This window comes from Festucalex cinctus, chromosome 17, assembly GCF_051991245.1.
Source record: "Festucalex cinctus isolate MCC-2025b chromosome 17, RoL_Fcin_1.0, whole genome shotgun sequence".
NCBI lineage: Eukaryota > Metazoa > Chordata > Actinopteri > Syngnathiformes > Syngnathidae > Festucalex > Festucalex cinctus.
Window position 1 is genome coordinate 16,511,415 of NC_135427.1, and position 23,611 is coordinate 16,535,025.

Here is a 23,611-nt window from a genome sequence, read left to right on the forward strand (position 1 = left end):
CATCTATCTCAGCTTACGTTCGCAAGCCTCGACGAGGAAGAAAGAAAGAAAGAAAATGAGAAAAAGCAGAAAGGTCCAGCCGGAGGAATAATGAGGTGGGACTTTCCCCGAATGGGGATGACGGGGCCCGCGGGTCTGACGGCAGAGAGTTGCTAATTATCGGTGAATAGAGACTGGCCGGGGCCCCAAAGAAGGCCGCAGCCTTTTATCTCCGGTGACAAGATCACACAGAAGCCCAGTGAAAAGCCTTCTTTTGTAGCCCAACTGTGTGACTCACAATTGACAGTAGCGCACAAAACTGACAAGACGCTGGAGGAAGACGACGTTAGAAAGTCAGTCAGCTGCATAAACGCAACACTGTCCCCTTATTGTCAGATGGCAATTGTCAAGCATGCGTACAAGTCAAAATCTGTTCAATTGGTCACAGGGTTGTTGTGGTGATGAATGCGCCAGAAGCACATATGAAGAAGATATTATATCAAAAGCTTGAAGGGTGTGAATGTGTTTAGAATATGGGTGGGACGATATGGGTAAACCACGATTAGATACTATGACGATATTTGGCTCACAATATCGATAATATCACGATACACTATATCTACGATTTTTGATATATTGTCAAAAAAAAATAGCAACATATCACAATATGTGACTAAAAAATCCCATAAAAAGGAAAATGTCTAATTATGCATTTATTCAATGCCAAAACTTTGTACAATGTACAAAGTTCTGCATAGTGCCTCACTGCCTCTGAGCCTTTTAACTGTAAACATTGTAAAGTGAGACAAAATAAAGTGCATAAACATTTCTAACATAACACTGCACAACTGGACACAATATATCGATATCTACCGTCAGTGTATCGATAATTTATTGCAACAGAGAGCACAACAATATATTGTGATATCGATTTTTCCTCCCACCCCTAGTTTAGAACCACTTTTGCATTTGGAAATGATGGAAACAAATGCTCTTAAAAGGGATACTTGACTCATTGAGTCATTTTCAGCAGTAAAAAGTTAATATTTTGTCGATAATTAACGTGTTAACTTTGATATTTTTTATGTACAATTAATACCTTTAAAAAGTAAATTTTTCTACTTGCTGTCGACTGATGATGACATGACGTGTGCTGAGGAAGTAGGTAACGACCAATCATGGCTCAGTTTACTGACCAAACCCAGAAAACAGGTAAGCCATGATTGGCTGTTTCCTACTTCCTCAGCACAGGTGATGTCATCATCAGTCGACAGCAAGTAAAAAAAAAAAAAAGAAAAGAAAAAAAAAATTTTAACGTATTAATGCACATGAAAAATAATGAAACTATCAAATTCATTCTGGACAAAGTAGGACCCGTTCATTGCTTAAAATTGTTCAATGAGTCAAGTGCCCCTTTAAAATTTCCTGTTGAGCTTTTTTGAAAAAGTGTCAAGAAAAAAAATAATAAAAATACGGAGAATCATACATGTACAGTGAACCTCCGTATTTCTGCATTCGCAAAGTCACACATTTTTTGGTTTTATTATCAGAAAAAGTCAACCTCACTGTTTTGTGCTCAAACCACCAAAGCAATAAAAAGTATTACTTTGTCGGCACCAATTTACAGCAAGTAAATAAGTTGAAGTGAGTAGAGGATTTTCATTAAGACAAAAGCAACACCGTGAAGCATTGATCGGCAATTACAGCACAATGTAAACTATTCTTTGTTTTGTTTTTTTCTGATGGGAGGGGGGAGGGTGGGATCAATTTACTTACAAGCACATTTTTCCCCATTTGAACATTCCGAATGATAACCACTGTAAAATCAACCTAAAAAAAAAGGGGGGGGGGGGGGGGGGCAACTTTATATTTATAAAGTACCGAAGTGTGGAACTGTCAATGTGGAGTAAACATTTTTGACTAGTCACAATATCTACCTGACATCTGATTCTAACAATATATGGTGCTTTATTTGTATTTGAACTAAATATAAATACATTTAAAAAAAAATGGACCATCGAGTACGCTCAAACGTTTCACACAATTCATACCCCATGATATTATGGGAAAATATGCTGTTTGTTGCATTTAGACTACAAGTACATTCAAACGGATTAGAATGTTCAAACTTATTTACGAATGCAAGCATGTTTTATGTAAAAAAAAAAAAAACAATAAAACACTTATCTCTTGTGTAATCTAGTTAAGAGGAAAGCAGCAGCATTTGCAAGCATTTGAAGACGACTGGCTGACTCCAAAGTCACGTGCATTACGTTCATATGAAGTCAACATGTTACAGGCCAAAAAACGCATCAGATATATGTGCTCCCTCTTACGTGCTCCAGTTACGAGGTGGGCGACACTGATATTTTGAGTCAACTAGAAAATAAAATACTCGTTTTCAGAGCAGTACAAATGCTGCTGTGGATATTTTCATGCTAGTTGTTAGTTGAATGATCGGTCTTGCACAACATTACAAATTGTGTTCCAGTCCCAACTTAAAAAAGGTTCCACTGTATTTGCAATCATCAGGAAAGAATAGAAGCCAGTATTTGTCCCATATTGGGCTCCAAAACTCCTGCTAGTAAAACAGACGATTAGTTTGATTCAGAATACAGTGTCGTTTCCCCTCCAGGCGAGGAGGAGTGAAAGAGGGTTAGAAAAAAAAAAAAAAAAATTGGATGTGCCTCGGGAACAGCGACATCCCATGGATCAAGCCCCCTTTTGTTCTGGTGCTCGCCAAAGTTTCTCATGACCGTTTGCGAGAGCGTCAGCGCCAGGCAAGGTTCACTGTGTGGCCGCCTCGCCTATATGAGTCACATGTGCGCGCTAGATTCTGACCTTTGACACGCCAGTGTCTCATCTGGGTTCACCTTCGAGGATAATTCTCGAAAAGTCTCTCTCGGAGAAGGCCATGTGGATGCTTCTCTGCTAACCAACACAGTGAAGCTCAATATATATTTTAAACAAAGTTTGTAAAACAAATAAACAAATTGTACAAGTTCATTACAACTACATTTTAGGCAGTGATTCCTCAACATTACACTACTAAAAAGCATGCGCAGTTTGAGTTATGTTACATTAGTGATGTAACGAAATATCACAATATGATATCACAATATGAAGGTCACGATACGATAATTATCACGATATTGTGGGGAGGTTGGTGATACAAAAAAAAAAAACAATACTGTTAAAAGAGCTCATACTAAAAAAAATAAATAAATACAATATTGTGCTTTTGTACATTACAGTAATACAAACAACCTACTAGGGGTGTGAATTGCCTAGTACCTGACGATTCGATTCGTATCACGATTCACAGGTCACGATTCGATTCGATACCGATTAATCCCGATACGAATGGTCACGATTCGATACCGATTAATCCCGATACGAATTTATAAGTCGATTGTTGCGATTTTTTTTCATTCATATTTAGAAAATACTAATCAGTAAGCTTGTAGAGTGTAAGATTTATATGAAAATGTATTATTTATTTATCTGAAATTTCAGTCTTATAGAGGTTGTAATCTGTTTCATGTTTGAACAGCATTAAAATAAAAATATTAAGGCTTAATGTGCCGTTCATATAACATTCTTCCATGCTCAAGGTGTGAATCCTAAAAAAAAAAAAAAAAAAAAAAAAAAAAAAAAAAAAAAAAAAAAAAATTAAAAAAAAATCGATTCTGCCGATTATTGAATCGATTCGAGAATCGCGCGATGTAGTATCGCGATATATCGCCGAATCGATTTTTTTTTTTAACACCCCTACAACCTACAATCTCAAATAACACTTAAAGTGATACTTCACTTATTTTGCCATTTTTGGCAGTCAAACGTTAATATTCTGTCTATAATAAATTGGATATTTTCATTATTTTTCATGTAAAATTAGTACCTTTAAAAACACATTTTGCAACTTGCCAACTGAAAATGACATTGCAATGTGCTCAGGTAACCAATCACAGCTCAGCTTGTGAATGTCACATGACCAAACCGAGAAAACAGGTGAGCTGTGATTGGTCGTTACATTTCAACATGGTCCTGGTGGCTCTCCTTTGCTCTACTGCCACCTGCAGCCCGTTTGTGTAATAATTACCTTTTTCCCCCCCCACTGTTCTTCGCAATTAAGAGGCTGTGTCAAAGTTTCTGTATGGTCTAGCTGCTAGACTCTAGCATCACAAAAATGTTAAGAAAAATGTATAAATACGTCTTCGGGACACTTAAAACATTTAAAATAGAATATATTTATACATTTTTGGTAGCAAATGACTTAAATAGAATGTAAAGAAGCAAATAGTTTGTGCACCTGCTTTTAGTGTGAGCGACTATGGCGATTGGTGACAAAATGGAAAAAAAAAATGTTGACAAATACTGTAAGTGAAATAGAATCATCGTGCGCTGCTGCTGGCTGTCACGGAAGATCTCGCTCAGCTCTGCATCCAACATCATATGCTACAGCAGGTCTTGAATCCCATTTTAAAGAAGGGCCCACAGGGCACACGCTCGCATGGGAAACGATTTGCATTTAACGATGTTAAACGGAGAGAAAGTGGGTGGCTTCACACCTTTGTTTGCAACTCTTCTCCTTTTTTCGCATACAACACACACCGGAGGAACCTGTCCGCCCTGTACTCTGCGTCGACTCGCCCACTTTTTGCTGCAGTGCACGCACCCCTCGCGCGCGCACAAAAGAGCTCTTTAGCGCATCGGCGGCGGATTTTTCACGTACACTGCTTAATTGTGAAATGCAGCGAAAACAAAACGGTAAAAAGCTCAGGGAAGCTCACGCCGTCCTATAAATAATACGGGGAGGGTAAATGCATAATTGACACGACGTCGCCATTCGGCTCGCCGACACGAGAGCGCAGAGTCGCAAACGAGATGGTGGTGGAAATAGGACAAATTTTCAGGGATAAGATTTAAATCATATTGGCACAAAAATACAGAACATAAAAGTAGGGATAGACCCATTATCAGCCGGGACGATTATCGGCGCTGATATTAAGCATTTTAAAGAATTATACGGCCGATAATAGATACTAGGGCTGCACAATATGTCAAAAAAAATAACAGAACAGAGCCATTAACTCTTTGACTGCCAGGCGTTATAAAAACAAAACAAAAAAATCCACAGTGCCAGCCGCTTTTGAGCATTTTAACTCATCTTTCAAGGCAAAAAGAATATTTTTTGCCTTTACTACATATACAATGTGGCTACTCAATGAAAGATCGCATTCCATTCATTGGAATTTTACGAATCATCATGAAACGTCTTTGGCAGTCAAAGAGTTAAATGCCTTCACCTGTGGGCGAGGTGAGCTTATTACAAAACAAAATGTTTATATTTATGTTTAACACCACCTCCACTTCCCATCTAGAATAACTGGAAATGTTCCAGCATTTTTAACTGTCCAGTTAACGATGCGAAACAAAACGTTCTTTTGTGCGTGTCCGTGTTGACCCTTTGTCCCTACAAAGCACTGCAGGCCACATTGATTTGGTTAATGGTTAGATTGGCTTTTAAGTCCATTTAAAAAAAACAAAAAACAAAAAAAACATTCAGACTCTGGATTTGGAGGGGGGGGGGGGGGGGGGGGGGCAGCAGTTAACATCAGGTCAAAATTGATCCCTCTGATTGACTGATGACCAATCCCGGGTGTTTTTTTTTTTTAAATTTTTTATGCCGTTTGCCTCAAATCGGTTGAGACGGGCGTCAAGATTCATTCAATGCTAATTTGCTAAAGCTAAATGGATACAGTATAAATACACTCTTTTTGTGATATAGTTTGCTCAGTAGCGTTCCACATTCTCAAAACAGTTGGGTCAAAAATAACCCAAATTGGGTCAAGAATAGACCGGCCCAACTTTTTGAGTTGTTTGACTCCAAAAGTTCAGTCTAATTAAATGACTAATCCACACACAAAGCAACACATTTTTGGGGGGTTGTTTTGTGGGTTATTCATTTTACCCAGCTTTTTTGGGGTTCATTGAATTAGGGATAGACCGATTATCAGGCAGGCAAATGCCAAATATCGGCATCTGCCATTTTTTGAATCTGAAGGCCGATAAAGCTGGTATGTCACTGAGCAGTGAATACGTGTGAACGTAGCCATATTTGGAGTTTTCATCAGGAATTGTAAGCTGTTCACTAGGGGTGTGCCAAAAAAATCGATTCATAAAAGAATCGATTTTTCTCATTTATTAATCGAATCGATATTAATACCCAAAAATTGATTTTATTTAAATTAGAAATGAAGAAGAAGGGGAAAGGGCAGTTGTAGCCCACATGCTGTTTTTGTGGAAAAAGGCACTTACAATACAAAATCAATAATTGCTTTAAAAAAAAAACAAAAAAAAAACAAAAAAACTAAAAAAAAGACACTTTAACGTCTCTATTTGTCATTTTGTCTTGCAAAGCAGACTGGAGTACATCATGACAACGTTGTGCATATCTGTAAATTGAAGCAGAAATCATTTGTCAAATAATTTTGAATTGAAAATCGTTTGAATCGAGAATAAAAAAAATCGATTCTGAATTGAATCGTAGACCCAAAAATCGTAATCGAATCGAATCGAATTGTGAGACAGTCAAAGATTCCCAACCTTACTGTTCATAGACACACATTTGGGAACATTTTCAGACCATTTTTCACCACGAAGATCTTTTGAAACCTTTTATGAGAACCCTAACAAAAAAACCCAAATGAGCTACATTCGCATGAATTTGGCAGTCAGATGCAGGGAACTTTTCATTTATGGATCCATTTAAAATTTCCACTTTATAAAAAACAGGAACTCCCTACACACTTTTTAATTAAAAATAAATAAATAACTCCCTACACTTTGTAATACAAAAATAAAGAAATTATGTTGAAATTTTATTTAAAAAAATATTTACAGTAGAAATTTTTAGGGATCTAATTATTTGCTTTTTAATTTTTGTATATATATATATATATATATATATATATATATATATATATATATATATATATATATATATATATATATTTTTTTTTTTTTTATTTTTTTTTTAAATTCAGCCTATATGCTAATGACCCTGGAAGCTCCGTGCAATTTTGCAATTTTTGTTATTTGTTTTTATATTTATTTATGTATTTATCTATATTTTTAAATCTGTCAATATAGTTAAAAAAAAAAAAAGTCATATTTTTCTATTTTACTGCAAATGAATATCGGCTTGAAATATCGGTTATCGGCCTCCTTGACTACTAATAATTTGTATTGTATTAGCCTTGGAAAAAAAGAAACAAAAAAAAACATGTCGGTATCACTAAATTTAATAACTCAATTGAACTGAGTCAAAAAAAAGAACCGACCAACCCTAAAAGTTAAATAAAAATATTTACTTCAACCCAAAAGTTGGGTCAACTGAAATTATTAGCCCAACAAGCAACAGAATTTGGGGGGTTTGTGTTGTTCGGGTATTCATTTGGCCCAACTTGTTTTTTTGATTAATTGAATAACACAATTGAACAAAAATGAATTGACCCAACATCCATGAGTTATTTAAGACAAAAAAAGTTGGGCCAAATTAAATTAACGAACCACAAAGCCCCCATTTTGGGGTCGTTTTGTGAGTTATTCACGTGACCCAACTTTTTTGGGTCAATTGCAGAAAGTTGTCAGTCCCTTTTTGACCCAATTTGAGTTCTTGTTGGTCCATGTACTGTCAAATATCTACTTCGGCTTCATCCAAGTGAGGAAATTGCACGTATTTTCGTCTTACCGGTGCTGTGGTGCACGGGCACGAGCCCGGTACCTGTGCCGGTGAGCAGCACCGAGCGCAGGTGAGGGTTGGTCTCCTCCAGGGCCGAGCAGAAGTCGGCGAAGTGGTCCCGGTCCTTGCGGAGCAGGATCTTGACGAGGAGCTCCACTTTCTCCGCCCCGCCGCATTCGCCGCCGCGGGCCAACTCGTGTCGCTCGGCCGGGTTCAGCGTGCCTCCCCGGGACAGAACCTCCACCAGCTGGTCGGCGTCGGTGACGGACTCGGCCAAGTTGTGATGACACTTCTCCAGAAAGTCCCTGTGCCGCGGATCCATGGCTCCCCGCCACCGCCGCCCTCGGTTCGCTTGTGGCTAATCAAATCCTTCCGCCGGAGACTTTCCAAGCTTTACGCGAGAAAAACAAAACGGAAAAAGACGGTGACGGAGAGGCGACCCGGTTCGGTTGGTGCTACTAGACGACGAGTAGCCATGTTTGTTGACGGCGCCGAGATGACAACACTTTTTTTTCCCTCTCTCTCTCTCTCTCTCTCTTTCTCCGTCCCTCCCCGGGGGTAAAAGTCGTCGTCAAAGCCGCGCTCGCTCGGCGCTACGAGATGTTCGCCAAGTACACGCCAGTTGTTGTTGGGACATGTTGAAAAGTGGTGGCAAAGTAGTGCCAACTCGATTAGAGACGAGCCGGAGCAGAAGAAGACCAAACACTCATGTTTCCGAGCACGGGACCTTTTTTTTCTTTTTCCTTTTTTTTTTCCGGGAGGCTTTAAAAATGGGCGTGGCCTGGTAGTTGGACGCACCTGGCTCGCTGCACACGTAGCATAGAAATACAAAATGTAGAGTCGAAATACAATGCATACAGACAGATTATAGATTAGATAGCGAGCTAGCTAGCTAACTAGATTTTTTTTTTTTTTTTTTTTTAGCAATTGTACACAAACAAGGCACATTTGTATCATCAAACGACAAGTTACTTGACACAGACTGAGTATAAGCATTCTTGAACATTAAAAAAATAATAAAAATAAAACATTCAACAGAAATGACACTTGTAAGAGGACTATAATAAATCAAATCGTTCCAATAAAGAAACTAAATGAGGGGCTTCACTATCCATAACCAATTTGAAAGATTTACAAAATAGTAAAAAGTCATTTCTTTCAATGGAGCAGACATGGTTTTGTTTTAAAATATCTGCATTTGTGAATAAAAATTTCCCTAAAAGCAACAAAACATTCAAAACAAATTCCAAAGCTAGCTAGCTAGATAGTTAATTTTATCTGCCATTTTTAAATTTTGTCTCAGTTTTAGTCCAATTTTAGTCACACTTTTTTTTTTTAATCAGTTAGTCAACCTCATCACTTTTTTATTTAATCCATTTCTAGTTGACTATAAATCTAGCATTCTAGTCTTTATTTTAGTCCAAGAAAAAGTTTATTTATATAGTTTTAGTCAACAAAAACTGTCAAGTCTAGTTTTAGTCAGGACAATAATTTATATTATATATATATATATATATATATATATATATATATATATATATATATATATATATATATATATATATATATATTTATTTATTTATTTTTTGTCAGCACATTATGTTGAACATTTCGGCTCTAAAACTATTTCACTTCAAATTTCAATCATCTTTTTGTGAAAATCAACTTCACGTTCATTTAAATTACAGTGGCTACTATGACTCCATGCTATGAGCTAGCAAGTTAGCTAACATTTGTTAGCGGTTGCATAAACATTGTTGGAACGTTGTAGCCATTAGATTAATGATACATTATAACTTTTAGTTTAGTTTTTTTTTTGTTTTTTGTTTTTTAAACATTCACCGTGAATCCACCTCCTGTCAAGTCCCATGTGTTTGTGCTGTGTGTCACATGACAGTGTCACATTACAGTGCCAGATTAGCAGAAACAAGATTTAACAAAATCATATCACTTCCGTCTCGTTTTTTTGAACATGAACTCAAACGTCCATAGATTTTTGTCCAGTTTTTATGAAGTACATTTTTGTCTCGTCTTCACTAGTCGACGAAAATGATTAAATACTGATTTTGTCCAAGTTATTGTTTATTCATGAGGGTTTTAGTCCAGTGAAAAATGTGTGTTGACAAAATTATTTTTGTTTAGTTTCCGTTGATGAAATTAACATAGATTAGATTAGATTATTTGATTAGATTAGATTAGATTAGGCTGGGCTCGATTAGACTAGGCTAGGCTTAGATAGCTAGACAGACAGACAGACAGAGACAGACAGATAGACAGAGACAGTCAGAGGCAGACAGACAAAGCGTTACATCATCTATATGGAGTGAAATCCACTTCAACGAAGGACTGTGTCTTCCTATATCAGCACACATACACTCTCCATGTTTGAAACAATGCAAATGGTTATGTAAGACTTTCCCCGCAGAGAAAATCCTTGTGGCTCCCGACAAGAATTTGGAATGCAAATTCCCCAAGTGGGGGGCGTTGCGGAGCCGTGTAAAAAAAAAAGAAAAAAGAAAAAAAAAAGCCTAAATGTCACACTGTTGTTGTTTCGGAGCGCGTTGTATCATCATTTGGGGCTGCCCAGGTCTTTCAAACACGCCACAAAAAAAAACAAAAACAAAAAAACGGGCAGGACGGGCAGGTCTTGTTTTTGTGGCAAATTATGACACGATGAACCGCAGCCATCATGATGATAACCATAGAACAGGAACTGGAACCTAGAACTTAAAGCGTCACAGCATAACAGTGAAAAGGAAACAAATAAAGAGAGACAATTATAATAATTAGGGATTGCAATCACCTCAGACATGACATACTAGTTTTATATCCTACTTAAAATATACAGTATAATTAACTTTCACTAGAGGTCTTTATAAAAAGAAAAAAAATAATATAAATACTAATAAACATTTTAAAAGAATTTACTTTAAAAAAGAAAATAAATGCAATTACAAATATAACTTGTAAATTTGAAAAGAATTTAGTCAAATTAAAATACAATTAAATAAAATATTTATCATGTAAATGATAATCTAAATGAAATTGAGTAAACTAATTAAATTAAGTTATACTTAAAATATACATTTAAATAAATTTAGTACTAAATGAAATGTCAATTAGATGAAATATTTGAATAAAAATAAGTTAAAAAAATGAGGTATACATATTTGAATATAATTTAGTCAAAATAAAAAACTAAACATTTATATTTTAATGAAATTATGTTTAAAATCTAATTAAATTAAGCATTTACAGTGCAAAAAAATAAAATAAATATAAATAAATATCCAGCCACCCATTTTCTTGACCGCTTATTCCTCACAAGGGTCACGGGGGTGCTGGAGCCTATCTCAGCTGGCTTTGGGCAGTAGGCGGGACACCCTGGACTGGTTGCCAGCAAATCGCAGATATAAATAAATAATAAAAATCTAAATAAAATAATAAAAAATAATAAAATGCATTTTAAACAAAACTAAGGACAAATATTTAAATAAATTAATTTTTACTTTTGTTTTTCTGTTTTGCACTTTCACACTTGTGTTCCACAATCCATGATCGCAAACGCAGAGGTCAGAGAGGTCAATCGGAATTGATTTGACTGATCAATTGTGGACCAAGATAGCGTGCGGGTGTCCCTAACGAATGTGAGATGAGAGTCACTGCACATATGAGCGTTTTCGTGCATCCTTCCGAGTGAATATTTCAAAACCCCGTGACAGTCTGGAAATCACGATCAGGGTTTGTTGGGGCGGGGGCGGAGCCAGGCTGTTGTCCCGCTAAAAAGCACGACGGTCTATTTCCAGCAAGGTATCACCAAATATCGCCATCAAATATTCATCCGTGCGCCGGCCTGTTTGCTGATGGATGAGCGCTCGAGCCCAGCTGAGTCGTTTGTGTGGCCCTGCGAGGGAGGCCGTGGACATCCACAATATGGACGCTATTTATAGCCCGCGAGGACGACGCCGTCCGTTCGCTCGGCTGTCCGCAACCATTTCATCACACGCTAATCGCTTACGTAAGGCACATTTTGTTGCACCTTGACACACGTGTGCAGTGGAGGAGGGGGGGGAATAAATAAATAAACCCAAGGCGGTATGATGTAATGTGTGTATATATTTTTTTTAATTGAAGTAACAGTTATGGTATTAGTTTGTATGTTTTGTATATGGCAAGATTGTCAAGTGAGAAAAAAAAAAAAAAAAAAAAGATTCAGTTGCAAAATGTGTTGACAGCGCCCTTAAGGGGCACCAACAAGGAATGACAAGAAAAACAAAAACGTTTCAGTCATCTAAAGCGTAATGTAGTATAAAGCGCAGGTTAATTTGCATAGGCTAGCAGGCACGAGTACTTCATGTTAGTACACAGGCATTAATTGCATGTATTTGAAATGTATTGAGCCCCCCCCACCCCCCCAAAAAAAAAGAAAAAGAAAAAGAAAAAGAAACACAAATAATATATTTTTCTACAATTTGTGAATAAATACTAAAAAAAAAAATACTTGCACATAATCACTTGGCAGGAGAGCACCAATGAGTTGGCTTTTAAAGTACAAATTGCTGGAAAAAAACAAAAAAAACAATAAAAAACAAAAAAAACAATAAAAAACAAAAAATACAAACTTTCAAATACAGTGGTACCTTGACTCTGCCACTAGATGGCGGCAGCGACATCACAACATCCGGCCACCATTATTTCACGTGGTCACCTCACAGTCATATTAAATATTAAATACCTCATTTGTCGTCGTCGATGGGGCGAGTTTTTGCTTTGATTTGAGAGCGCAAACGTGAGGTACGAGTGCAGTATTATAATTCCCCCAGGCAAGCAAGGTGTGCACTATTACTTATGTTACTATATGTTTTAATAAAGTACAATATGCTACACTGAGTGCTATTTCTTTTTTCTTTTTTTTCTTTTTTGGAGGAGGATGTTTGAATGGATTACTGGCATTTCCATTCATTTCAATGGGGGAAAGACGATTTGAGATGTGAATCTTACGAGTAAAGCGCGTGAGCTCGTAAGTCAAGGTACCACTGTACTGATGTAGACGTCCACATAATAACATTGAAAAAAAAATTTATTGGTTCCAATTTTAGAATGACACTAACATCACAATATGTGGAAAAACTGAAGTGGTGTAAAAAAAAAAAAAAAAGTACTTTTAAAGACTTTTCCTATTTTGTCATTCCGATGATGACCCACCTAATAATGTCTTCATTTCATTTGACGTAAAATTTCCAGGCACGTGCTTCTATGATTTGATTATGTTAAAAATGCATATAAATGTAGTTTTTAATTAATAATTTGGCAAGCAACAACCACAACAAATAACGACGACACGTCTAAATATGCGACAATATGGACGAACTGGCTGCAGGTAGTATTTTGAGTATGTACTGTACGTGTCGTGTCGTCCTTGTGATAGCTCATCTTCTTTTTAGTCGTTACCGCCGCAAAGCTTCAACAGCAGCTTCTTGTAGTCGCCGGAGGTGTCTCCCTGACAAAAAAAAAAAAAAAAATAACACAAACATTAAAAGACAGAGTATAAGAGATCAACCAGGGCCATGTTGCAACAAGCTCTTTTGGCCAGTGTTTTCACCAGGAATGTGAATATTGATGAAACTTAGCTATAATTATTCTAATGCTAATTTCTGCAAAATGGAAACAGAAAGAAATATACTTTTTTTTTCCTGATGAAAGAAGAGACTCTAATCTTTCTTTTGGCAGGTTCTATGTTTTCCTAGCCATAGAACACAATATTCTGTGGGCCTTGCAAAAATCAGTCCAAATCAAACGAAACCGCTGGGGGCGAAGGGGATTGCTTCTGTGAAAATGGTTGAGAGTGAATGCGTGAATGTTCATTAATTCATTGAGAAGATGGTTGGTTTCACCAAAAACACATTTCTGACTAAAAAGGGGAGTAAACAAGCTTTTCATGAATGGAGACTTGGACGCTAGAAATTAATTCAAAGGAATTCAGGGGATAAAATTACATATGCCACAAAAAAATAATAATAAAATAAATAAATAAATAGATAAATAAATAAATATATAAATCATGCCCCAATTATATTTAAAAAAATCTAATATAAGGAGATTAAATTACACGACAAAAAAACAATATAATTTAAAAATCAAATCTAAAAGTATATGTTTTAAACATATTTATTCTAAATACTAAATTCAATGTAATTAATTAATGAATTAATTAAGTGTAATTAAAAGGAATAAAATTACACTACGAACCACTCTTAAAAAAAAATAAAAAAATCAACAGTTTTCAACAGTAGATGCAGCTCTTCATCAAGTGCAGCCAAATTTTTTTATTCTATTTTATTGCACACCACAAAGTAGCAGTTTGCCGCCATCTTGTGGCAGCTGCAAGCAATTACAAACTTTTCTGGTGTACTTTAATGACTCTTGTACTGAATGAACATTTGGTGAAAATGGGAGGAAAGCCGAGTGCGGCGGTCAGACTTACGGAGATGTGCGTGTACAGCGACTTCCCGTACGTCTTCACATACACCTGCCTGATGTCCAGCATGTCCATCTCGGAACGGGACACCATGATCCGGACCAGAGTCCTGTCCTTGGTCCCGGCACCCTGGGGCCCAAAGGCAAAATCGTTAGGCCTGAGTCGTTTTTTGTTTGTTTTTTTTTCACCCCTTTTTTTTTTTTTAACTTACTGTCATAATTGCAAAAAAACAAAAACAAAAAAGTGTAAAATATAAATAAATAGATAAATAAATAAATAAATAAATAAATAAAATAATAAAAACATATGTTTTGGCTACCGAAAGGCTGCCTTTACCTGCATGGCCTTGTGCAGTCGCTCGGCAAAGTAGGCGTGGGTGTTCTTGATACATTTCACTTGAGAAAGAAATACAAACAAACAAACATGATATTCTCATTGAAATATTACATATGATAATGTGCAACTTTCAATACTTGTAATAATTTCTATACTTTTAAGAACATAAAAACAAGCAAACCGGCTTTTTTTTTTTTTTTAAACTATCTGTCTAGCTGAGGGTGAGTAGTTTGACTTTGATTTGCATTTTAATAACTTGTTGCTGCTTTGCTTACCCACGGCCACCATGCCAGACTCCACATTTCCCGACATTTCCCTGCAGATGCTCTTCTCGATGTCACGACCGCACATCTGCTGGTACTCTTGGAAGACTACAATAAAAAAAAAAAAAAAAAAGTCCACAATCAGATGCGACAGGATTATTATTAAATAGAGAAAAATAAAAATCTATCATCTTTCATCTCAAAATTGGAAAATTTGGTAAAAGTGAATGGAGCCCAGTGAAAAATGTATTCACCGCTCTTCAGTTTTCAATACATTTCTTCAAAATTCTACATGCAACACCATAATGGCAATGTGAAAAAACACTTTTTTTTTTTTGCAAATGTATTAAAAATGCATGTTCAAGCTTGAGTACAGTGGTACCTTTTCCCATTAAAGAAAATAATTCTTGAATTATTTTGGCATTTAAATCTGTACCAAAACTGCAAATTTTCTTCACTTTTTTATGCAAATGTATTAAAAATTACTTTAAAAAAAATACGTTTCCAGCTCGAGTACAGTTTTCCTGCTAAAGAAAATATTGTTTAATTATTTTGGCATTGAAACTGTAACAAAACTGCATTTTTTTTTTGCAAATGTATTAAAAATTACTTAAAAAAAATCATTTTCAAGCTTGAGTAAAGTACCTTTTCACCATTAAAGAAAATAATTCTTGCATTATTTTGGCATTAAATCTGTACCAAAACTGCAGTTTTTCTTAAGTTTTTTTGTAAATGTATTAAAAATGACTTTTGAAAAAAATAAATTTTCAAGGTCGAGTACAGTTGGTACCTTTTCCCATTAAAGAAAATATATATTTTTAATTATTTTGGTATTAAATCTGTACCAAACTGCAGTTTTTCTTCACTTTTTTTGTAAATGTATTAAAAATGACTTTTGAAAAAAATACATGTTCAAGCTTGAGTACAGTGGTACCTTTTCCTATAAAAGAAAATATTTATTTTTTATTATTATTTTGGCATTAAATGTGTACCAAAACTGCAGTTTTTCTTCACTTTTTTTTTTCCATAAAAAAAAAATGTGCATACCGAAACACAGTATTTGTTAGTTTTTTCCCTTCGACTTCTAATTTCAAATCCAATCATATGGATTAATATGCATTTGCACCATTTTCATGATCATGACTATGATGTGGCTTTTGGGTTTGGCATTTGTGTTGTAACATAACACAATTGTAGAGTTTTAACTGAGAAAAGGAAATTAGGCCAAGATGATCATCAACCCACCAGCCCGCAGGTGAGGCTTGCTCCGGGCGCACAAGATGGCGTTGAACTGACTCTCGTCCGTGCCCACTTTATTCTCCCCCGCGGCGTACAGTTTCTGTCAAAGAGACACAGAAAACAGAAAATGTTGAAACGCAAGAAGCAGCAGCAAGTCGTGAGTCAATGATTGCAGGATTGCTACCTGAGCGTCCTGTTTGGCCAGAGATATGTCGACATTTTCCCTTTCATCGCGGTTGCCCTGAAGCAATCAGACAGAATGCATGCCATTTAGCTAAAGAAAGTTTATTTATAGAGAACAAGCACCGCTGCAAACAAAGTGCTGTACATGGAGCAAACATTTGTCATACAACAAGATGGTTAAAACAATCTCATAACATCAAAACAGTTCGTGTTTTTTTTTTTTTTACCTGGCAGAGGGAAACTAGAAGTCTTCGGAAGTGACCGGACGTGTCACTGTTGATGGCGTCTTCCAGACTTTTGCCGTATTCTGGAATAAGGCGCAACATTTTAGGGAATTGGACGCCATTAGTCACAATGTATGTGACAAAAAAAAAAAAAAAAAAAAAGTGCTGGACATCATCTGCTTAATCTTAACTCATTCAGCCATTTTCACTGTTCCACCCGGCTGTTTTACTGGATTTTGACTCATTTTGCAAGGTCGACAGAATATTGTGTTCTATTACTATAAAAACATGGAACCTATCAAAAGAAAGATTAAAGGTTCTTCTTTCATCAGGAAAAAAAGTATATTTCTGTCTGTTTCCATTTTGCAGCAATTAACATTAGAATATATTTAAGTTTAATCAATTTTCACAAATCTATTTAGAAGTGTGAGTAATTGAGCTCGTTTTCAACATGGCCCTGGTTGATCTTTTATACTCCACTGCCATCTGCTGGTTGTTTGTGTAATAACGACCATTTCTGCAACCGTTCTTTGCAGTTGAGAGGCTGCTTCAAAGCCTCCTGTATGCTTTAGCATAAAAAAACAACTAACAAAACGTATAAATGAGTCTTTTGGACACTGAAAACATTATTTTTAAAAAACAAAACAAAACCAAAAAAACGTATATATACGTTTTTGGGAGCAAATGAATTAAGTTGGGGCACTTGTAAGGCAAGGTACACAGCACTGTATCAGGATTGTTTTAGTGAACTAAAACTAACGCAAAAAAATAAATATAAAATTCGAAACAATTTTGTGAGTGAAATAAAATAAAATGCTTTTTAAAAAAACGAAAATTAACTGAAACTAACTATAATGATAGCAAAAAATGTCCTTCGTTTACGTCTTTGGTAATTAATTTAATGCATGAACCTTTGAGGATGATTTTAAATATGATTTGAAGTCCATTTATTGTGATATTATCTGGAAAAAGGACGATTGAATGTGTCGAGCAGCAGCCAATAGAAAAGCACCAAAAGATGACGTCGCTCCCATGGTGTTTTTTTTTTTTTTTAAATATTGCGCACAAGTAATACACATAAAAAAATAAAATAAAATAAAAAAATACTGAAACTAACTAAAACTAAACTAGAACGAAGCATTTATTAAATAACTAAAAATGATAAAAACTAACAGAACCGCCCCGAAAACTAATTAAAACTAAATTTAAAAAAAATAATGCTCAAAACAAAATCAAAACTAACTAAAATGAAAAATTTGAAAACTATAATATTCTTGCACTGTATTCATGGTTTTGAAAAAAAAAAAAAAGAAAAAAAAAGTTGCTAACTAACCTGCTTTATAAATCTTGGCAATTTCCCGAATCTCCGCGTTGGAGCGAGACGAGAGGATCTCGATCAAACAAGCTTCGTCTGTGCCGGCACCCTGAAAGGAAAAAAATGGAAAATGAGCAGCATGCCCATGCCCAAGCTTGCAAATCAAAACATTTCTATTTCAAATCTCTCTCTTTTTTTAAATGAGCTTCTTCATTTCTTAAAGGGATACTTAAGTCATTGAGCCATTTTCAGCAGTAAAAAGTGAATATTTTGTCTATAATTAATGTGCTAACTTCATTATTTTTCATGTGCAATTAGTACCTTTAAAAAGTAATTTTTCTACTTCCTGTTGACTAATGATGATATCACCTGTGTAACGACCAATCATGGCTCAGTTTGCTAACCAACCCCAGAAAGCAGGTGAGCCATAATTGGCCATTGCCTTTCCTCAGCACAGGTGATGTCATCATCAGTCGACAGCAAGTAGAAAAATTACTTTTTAATGGTATTAATTGTACATGAAAAATAATGAAGTTACCACATTAATTACAGATACAATATAAACTTTTTACCAATGGAAATGGCTCAATGAGTCAAGTATCCTTTCTAAAAAGTAATTTTTCTTCTTGCTGTTGACCGATGACGACATCACTTGTGCTGAGGAAGTAGGTAACGACAAATCATGGCTCAGTTTACTGACCAAACCCAGAAAACAGGTGAGCCATGATTGGCTGTTACCTACTTCCTCAGCACACGTGATGTCATCATCAGTCGACAGCAAGTAGAAAAATTACTTTTTAGTAAGGTACATGAAAAAAATAATAATGACGTTACCACATTAATTATAGACAAAATATTAAATTTTTACCGCTGAAAATGGCTCGATGAGTCAAGTATCCTTTTAAATTAGATTCACAAAGAATTCCTCAAAATAAAAAACTCATTTTAGGCATTTTTTTTTTTTTACATACTAGAATAAAGTGGAATTGTACCTCCACTAAAGTAGGTGGCAGTGACGCTCTCATTGTCATAGAGTGTGCAAGAGTGTTGCAGTAAAAGCAAATAAATAAATCTATCTACCATGGCAATAAGATGAAATGTGGAAAGAAAAAAAAAATTCCAACAATGCCTGAGTGTTTTTCAAAGACGAGTAAGTGGGAATCTGCCAACCTTGATTGCCTCCCTGAGTTCGGACGCGTCGAAGTGCGCCGGACTCTTCATCATGGAAAGAACCAGATGCTCAAAGTTGCCAGTCAGCTCCGACTTCAGATCGTGGAGCAAATCCTGCGGGAAAAAAAGTGACATCATAGGAAAAGATTCTCGGCCATCTTGGTGTCCATCATCATATGAAAAAAATGAGTCATGTGGCACAAACTTTTCCATAAGTTGTTTTGTAGGCCGCCACCATGGGAACTCTCTGCTTGTTGCTTCGACTTCCCAGTAGCTCAATGATGGCACTTTCGTCCGTGCCTGGACAGACAAAAAAAACAAAAAAACAATGAGAGAGTGCAATGCGACTGCAAAAAATAAATAAATACAACTGTTTGGTGTGGACCATCGTTTTAAAGTGACAGACTACCGTAGTTTGGTTGGTACAGAATGCTAAATATGAACGTCCTTTTCTTTTATGGAAACAAAAATATTTATTTTTTGGGGTCTTCATCAAGGTATTTTATTGACAATTGACAATAATAATCAATAATTTTTCATACCTATTATATGCATGAATTATTAAATGCATTACATAATAACTTAATAATAATAATAATAATAATAATAACAACAACAACAACAACAACATTTATTTTTTGGGTTCTTCAGCAAGGTATTTGATTGACAATTGAAAATAATTTTTCATACCTATAAGAATAAATTATTAAATGCATTACATAATAAATTATTAAATAATGCAGTAATAATAATAATTATAATCAAAAATATTTATTTTTCAGGGTCTTCATCAAGGTATTTGACTGACAACTGACAATAATAATAGGTTTTCATACCTATGATAAGAATGAATTATTACATTATTAAATGCATTACATAATAAATTAATAACAATAACAACAACAACAATAATAATAATAATAATAATAATAACAAAATATTTATTTTTCAGGTTCTTCATCAATGTATTTGATTGACAATTGACAATAATAATCAATTTTCCATACCTATATTAAGTATAAATTATTAAATGCATTAAATAATAAATTAATAATAATAATAATAATAATAATAATAATAAATATTTGTTTTTCGGGTTCTTCATCAAGGTATTTGATTGACAATTGACAATCATTTTTCATACCTATGATAAGTATAAATTATTAAATGCATTAAATAATACATTGATAATAATAATAATAATAATAATAATAATAATAATAATAATGACCAAAATATTTATTTTTCGGGCTCTTCATCAAGGTATAAAAAATGACCTCACCAGTCACCGCAAATCAATATCACACATTTTGTTTTATAGTACTGTACATCTTTTTAATTTGAACTCAATTTTATGAATTATGAAATTATCGTATCATTGATGAAAAGATGCAGCCATATTTCTATTAGTTTAACATTTTTTTTCCACTTGTATGTTAACAAAAGTATGAACATCAAGTATAAAATTAAGTATGTATTATTATTTATGATAATCAAGTTATTTGATTGACAACAAACAATTAAGCGGGGTGGTGTTTTCAGCGAATTTGGCGGACACACCCACAACATCCGTGAGCAGAAGAGAATGATTTGGAAGCCTCATTTCATTTTATATACTTGCCCATTTTTTTCCCATCATCCAAACGCTTCAAAATTGTGTAGCTAACTCCTGACACTTCCATATTGCACCAAAGTCAACAACTCACCGAAGCCCTTCATCGCCTTCCGAAGAACCTCCACATCCCTCAGTGGATCGGCCCCAGGGAAGTCCTTAATGGTGCCCCTGTAGCCCTTCTAATGATTCAAAATGAGAAGAAAAATTACAGTAAGAGTGCATTTTTGCATTTTGTGGTCAAACTTGAGTCATCTTACAGGGATGGCGGGTGCCTGAGGATTGGCTGGAACTCCGCTTCCATATCCGCCTCCGCTGGGGTAGTTGGGCATGGGCTGCTGGCCAGGCGCCGCCCCACCTGGGTATCCTTGTGGAGCGCCCCCTGGCTGCAAACACAGGGCAGTCAAAGGTCAGTATTGGCACGCATTACTAAACAAATAGCATTCATGGAGACAAGCTAGCGGGCGCAACATATTTGTAACTTCTCCCCCCAGAGTAAACAGGGATTTTACGTACCGCACCATAGCCTCCTGGTGCCGCCCCCCAGCCACCACCTGTAAAAAAAGAAAAAAAAAGAAAAAGAAAAAATGAATGAAAAAAAAGTTTCATCCATTTTTTTTGTGGAGTCAAAATGAAGCACTTGTGTCCTTACCACCCGGAGGCATGGACGGAAAGCCTCCTCCAGGCTGAGGTTGTTGGTATCCTCCGGCCTGAGGTGGGAAACCTCCAGCTGGGGCGGGGTAGCCGCCACCCTGGGGTGGGTAACCACCTCCTGCCGGGGGGTAACCGCCCGCCTGGGGTGGGTAGCCGCCGCCTGCCTGTGGGGGGTAGCCCCCAGCTTGGGGTGGGTATCCTCCCGCCTGTGGTGGGTATCCGCCCCCTTGCTGTGGGTATCCGCCCCCTTGCTGTGGGTATCCGCCTCCTTGCGGTGGGTATCCGCCCCCTTGCGGCGGGTATCCGCCCCCTTGCGGTGGGTAGCCGCCTGACTGAGGAGGATAACCCGGGTAGCTCATCTTCACAACCTGAGAGTGATAGGAAGTGGCCACTTCATTAAAATGTGATCTCAACAGGAACAGGCTCATTGTGGTATTTGACTTCCTGATCATGTGATTGGCTCCCCAAAGCTCTTGCGTGTTCATTTGTATCAAAAGAAAAAAAACTGCGCAATTGACCATTGTTAGTTGTGGGCTGACAAAAGAATAAATATTTACACAGCACAATAGATTCCCGTTTTGTGTGACCTTCGTTCCATTGGATTGTCGTGGTTGACATACCACAACTGTTGCTACTGACTGAATGAATACTCACTCATGCCAAGAAAACTGCATGTTCGGAATAAATACGGGAAGAAGTGTGTTCATGGTCACGCGCATTCACTTTCCTCTAGTTAAGTCTTCTTTCTTATTCTTTCAATTTTTTTTTTTTTATCTTTATTTCACTAGCTCTATGACAAAAATTCCCCAAAATGACAAACTGTCAAAACATTGAGTCTGGTCACTTCAATCATCGGAGTACTAAAAACGCAACAAGAATTTTGAAAAGCCGATGACAGGTTCCGGAAAAATCGATTTTTGTGTCAAAAAAATAACAATTTTTAAAAAAGAAAGAAAAAAAACAGTTTTGTGTAATACTGCCGTTACCTGGTCAAATAACACCTTCAAATAAGGCTGCTCGAATATGGAAAAAATAATCACGATTATTTTGGAAATAATTGAAATTACGATCATTCAAATGATTATTTTTTGGTACAAAACAAGAACATTTTTAAGCATTTAAAAATATTAAGACCAACTAAAAAAAAATAGAAACACTTTTATTCTGGAAGTTCCTTTTTGACCAAACAATTCATAGTGATATATATTTATAAGAATATATGTTTATTTATTGATTTATTTATGTTGGCAAAAACTTGGGAGTACAGCTTGTGCACTGTGCAGAGGACGGTCATTTAATTTTGGTACAAAACAAGAAAATGTTTACACATTTAAAAATTCATTATTTTATTTGTATTTATATTTTTTAATTATTAAAAAAAAATGAATATATTAATTTATGTTGCCAAAAACTTGAAGTTGGAGTGCAGCATGTACACTGTGTAGATTCTACACTGTAGAAGGACAATCATTTATTTTTTGGTACAAAACATGAAAATGTTTCAATGTAAAAAACAAAAAACAAAAAACAAAAACATTTTTAAATTTTATTTTTTTATTTCCTCATTTTGACCTTGAAACTCGCCGGAAGTTTACCAACACGACTAAGGAAGTAGAAATGAGCACAAAACATCTTGTTAAAACGAAGTAAAAGGCCGAAAGTTTACGTTTATTTTTATATTGAGTTTAGGAAGATGAAAATTTTTTTGGACACTAGTTTGTTTCCACTTTGACGATTTTACAAAAGTTCACGCGAAGGTAAAGTCACATCATGGTATCATCGGATGTGTGATTTTGGAACTGGCCACAAGCTCGTCTTCGCAATGACGATAAAATGAAAAGAAAAAGAAAACTTCCTTTCCAAATATTTGATGACTATTTATTCGCCTGATGTCATTTGACGTTACATAACAACGACCCCTTCTGCACAGTGCACACCCACCCCGGCAACCCTCGAGAGATAGCTTCCTTTTTAGCATCCGCTTATTAGCTTGTTTGCGTTTAATTCACTGCAGAATGGCGAAAACAAATTACAATTTAAACGACCGAAAAAAAAATATGTAAACGGTTAGTTTGATCGCTATGCTATGATGCAACGTTTCCCGTTGCTCCTATCTTTTCCGGTTTGGGTGGGGAGGGGGGAGGGGGGCTACATTCCACTGGCAAAGGTGAGAAAACAACAGCACAATAATTCAACAATGGACGTTGTTGTTTGAGTGTAGTTAAAACAAAAAGTCTGTCTTTTAAATGAGAAGTAAAAGTAGCCTTACTTACGTGTACTGTGTGCTCCAGGAAGAGAGGGTCGATAGGGGAGTAGAAGAAGCAGAGGGTGTGTCCTTGGAGCACAAGTTAAAGAGAGAGAGAGAGAGAGAGAGAGAGAGAGAGAGAGAGAGAGAGAGAGAGAGAGAGAGA

The 23,611-nt window shown here is 35.9% G+C and overlaps 2 protein-coding genes across 4 annotated transcripts in view; both read right to left on the minus strand.

The window, feature by feature from the left end:
* The window catches only part of LOC144004974 (disks large homolog 5-like), a 40,233-nt gene extending 31,756 nt beyond the window's left edge, over positions 1-8,477 (minus strand). For all 3 annotated transcript variants that reach the window (XM_077502735.1, XM_077502736.1, XM_077502734.1), the window contains exon 1: positions 7,736-8,477. In XM_077502735.1, the coding sequence (XP_077358861.1) occupies positions 7,736-8,048 (313 nt within the window). In that variant the 5' untranslated portion in view covers positions 8,049-8,477. The remainder of the gene's footprint in view (positions 1-7,735) is intronic.
* Positions 8,478-11,829: 3,352 nt separating this feature from the next.
* On the minus strand, positions 11,830-23,583 carry anxa11b (annexin A11b). The gene is made up of 15 exons (XM_077501762.1): positions 23,474-23,583; positions 21,199-21,568; positions 21,063-21,100; positions 20,807-20,932; positions 20,641-20,728; positions 19,140-19,234; positions 18,935-19,048; positions 17,783-17,873; positions 16,453-16,532; positions 16,227-16,283; positions 16,049-16,142; positions 14,816-14,911; positions 14,541-14,599; positions 14,211-14,333; positions 11,830-13,226 (listed from the first exon to the last, which is right to left on the minus strand). Exons 2-15 carry the CDS (start codon positions 21,557-21,559, stop codon positions 13,167-13,169), a joined length of 1,482 nt encoding a protein of 493 aa, XP_077357888.1. The 5' UTR covers positions 21,560-21,568; positions 23,474-23,583; the 3' UTR covers positions 11,830-13,166.
* Between the last annotated feature and the right edge of the window lie 28 nt (positions 23,584-23,611).

Coding starts and splice junctions, on each gene's coding strand:
- anxa11b (XM_077501762.1), bottom strand. CDS start 21,559: ATGAGCTACCCGGGTTATCCTCCTCAGTCAGGCGGCTACCCACCGCAA. Junction 19,235..20,640: donor GAAGGCGATGAAGGGCTTCG/GTGAGTTGTTGA, acceptor TTGTCTGTCCAG/GCACGGACGAAAGTGCCATC. Junction 14,334..14,540: donor GACTGCACAAGGCCATGCAG/GTAAAGGCAGCC, acceptor TTTGGGCCCCAG/GGTGCCGGGACCAAGGACAG.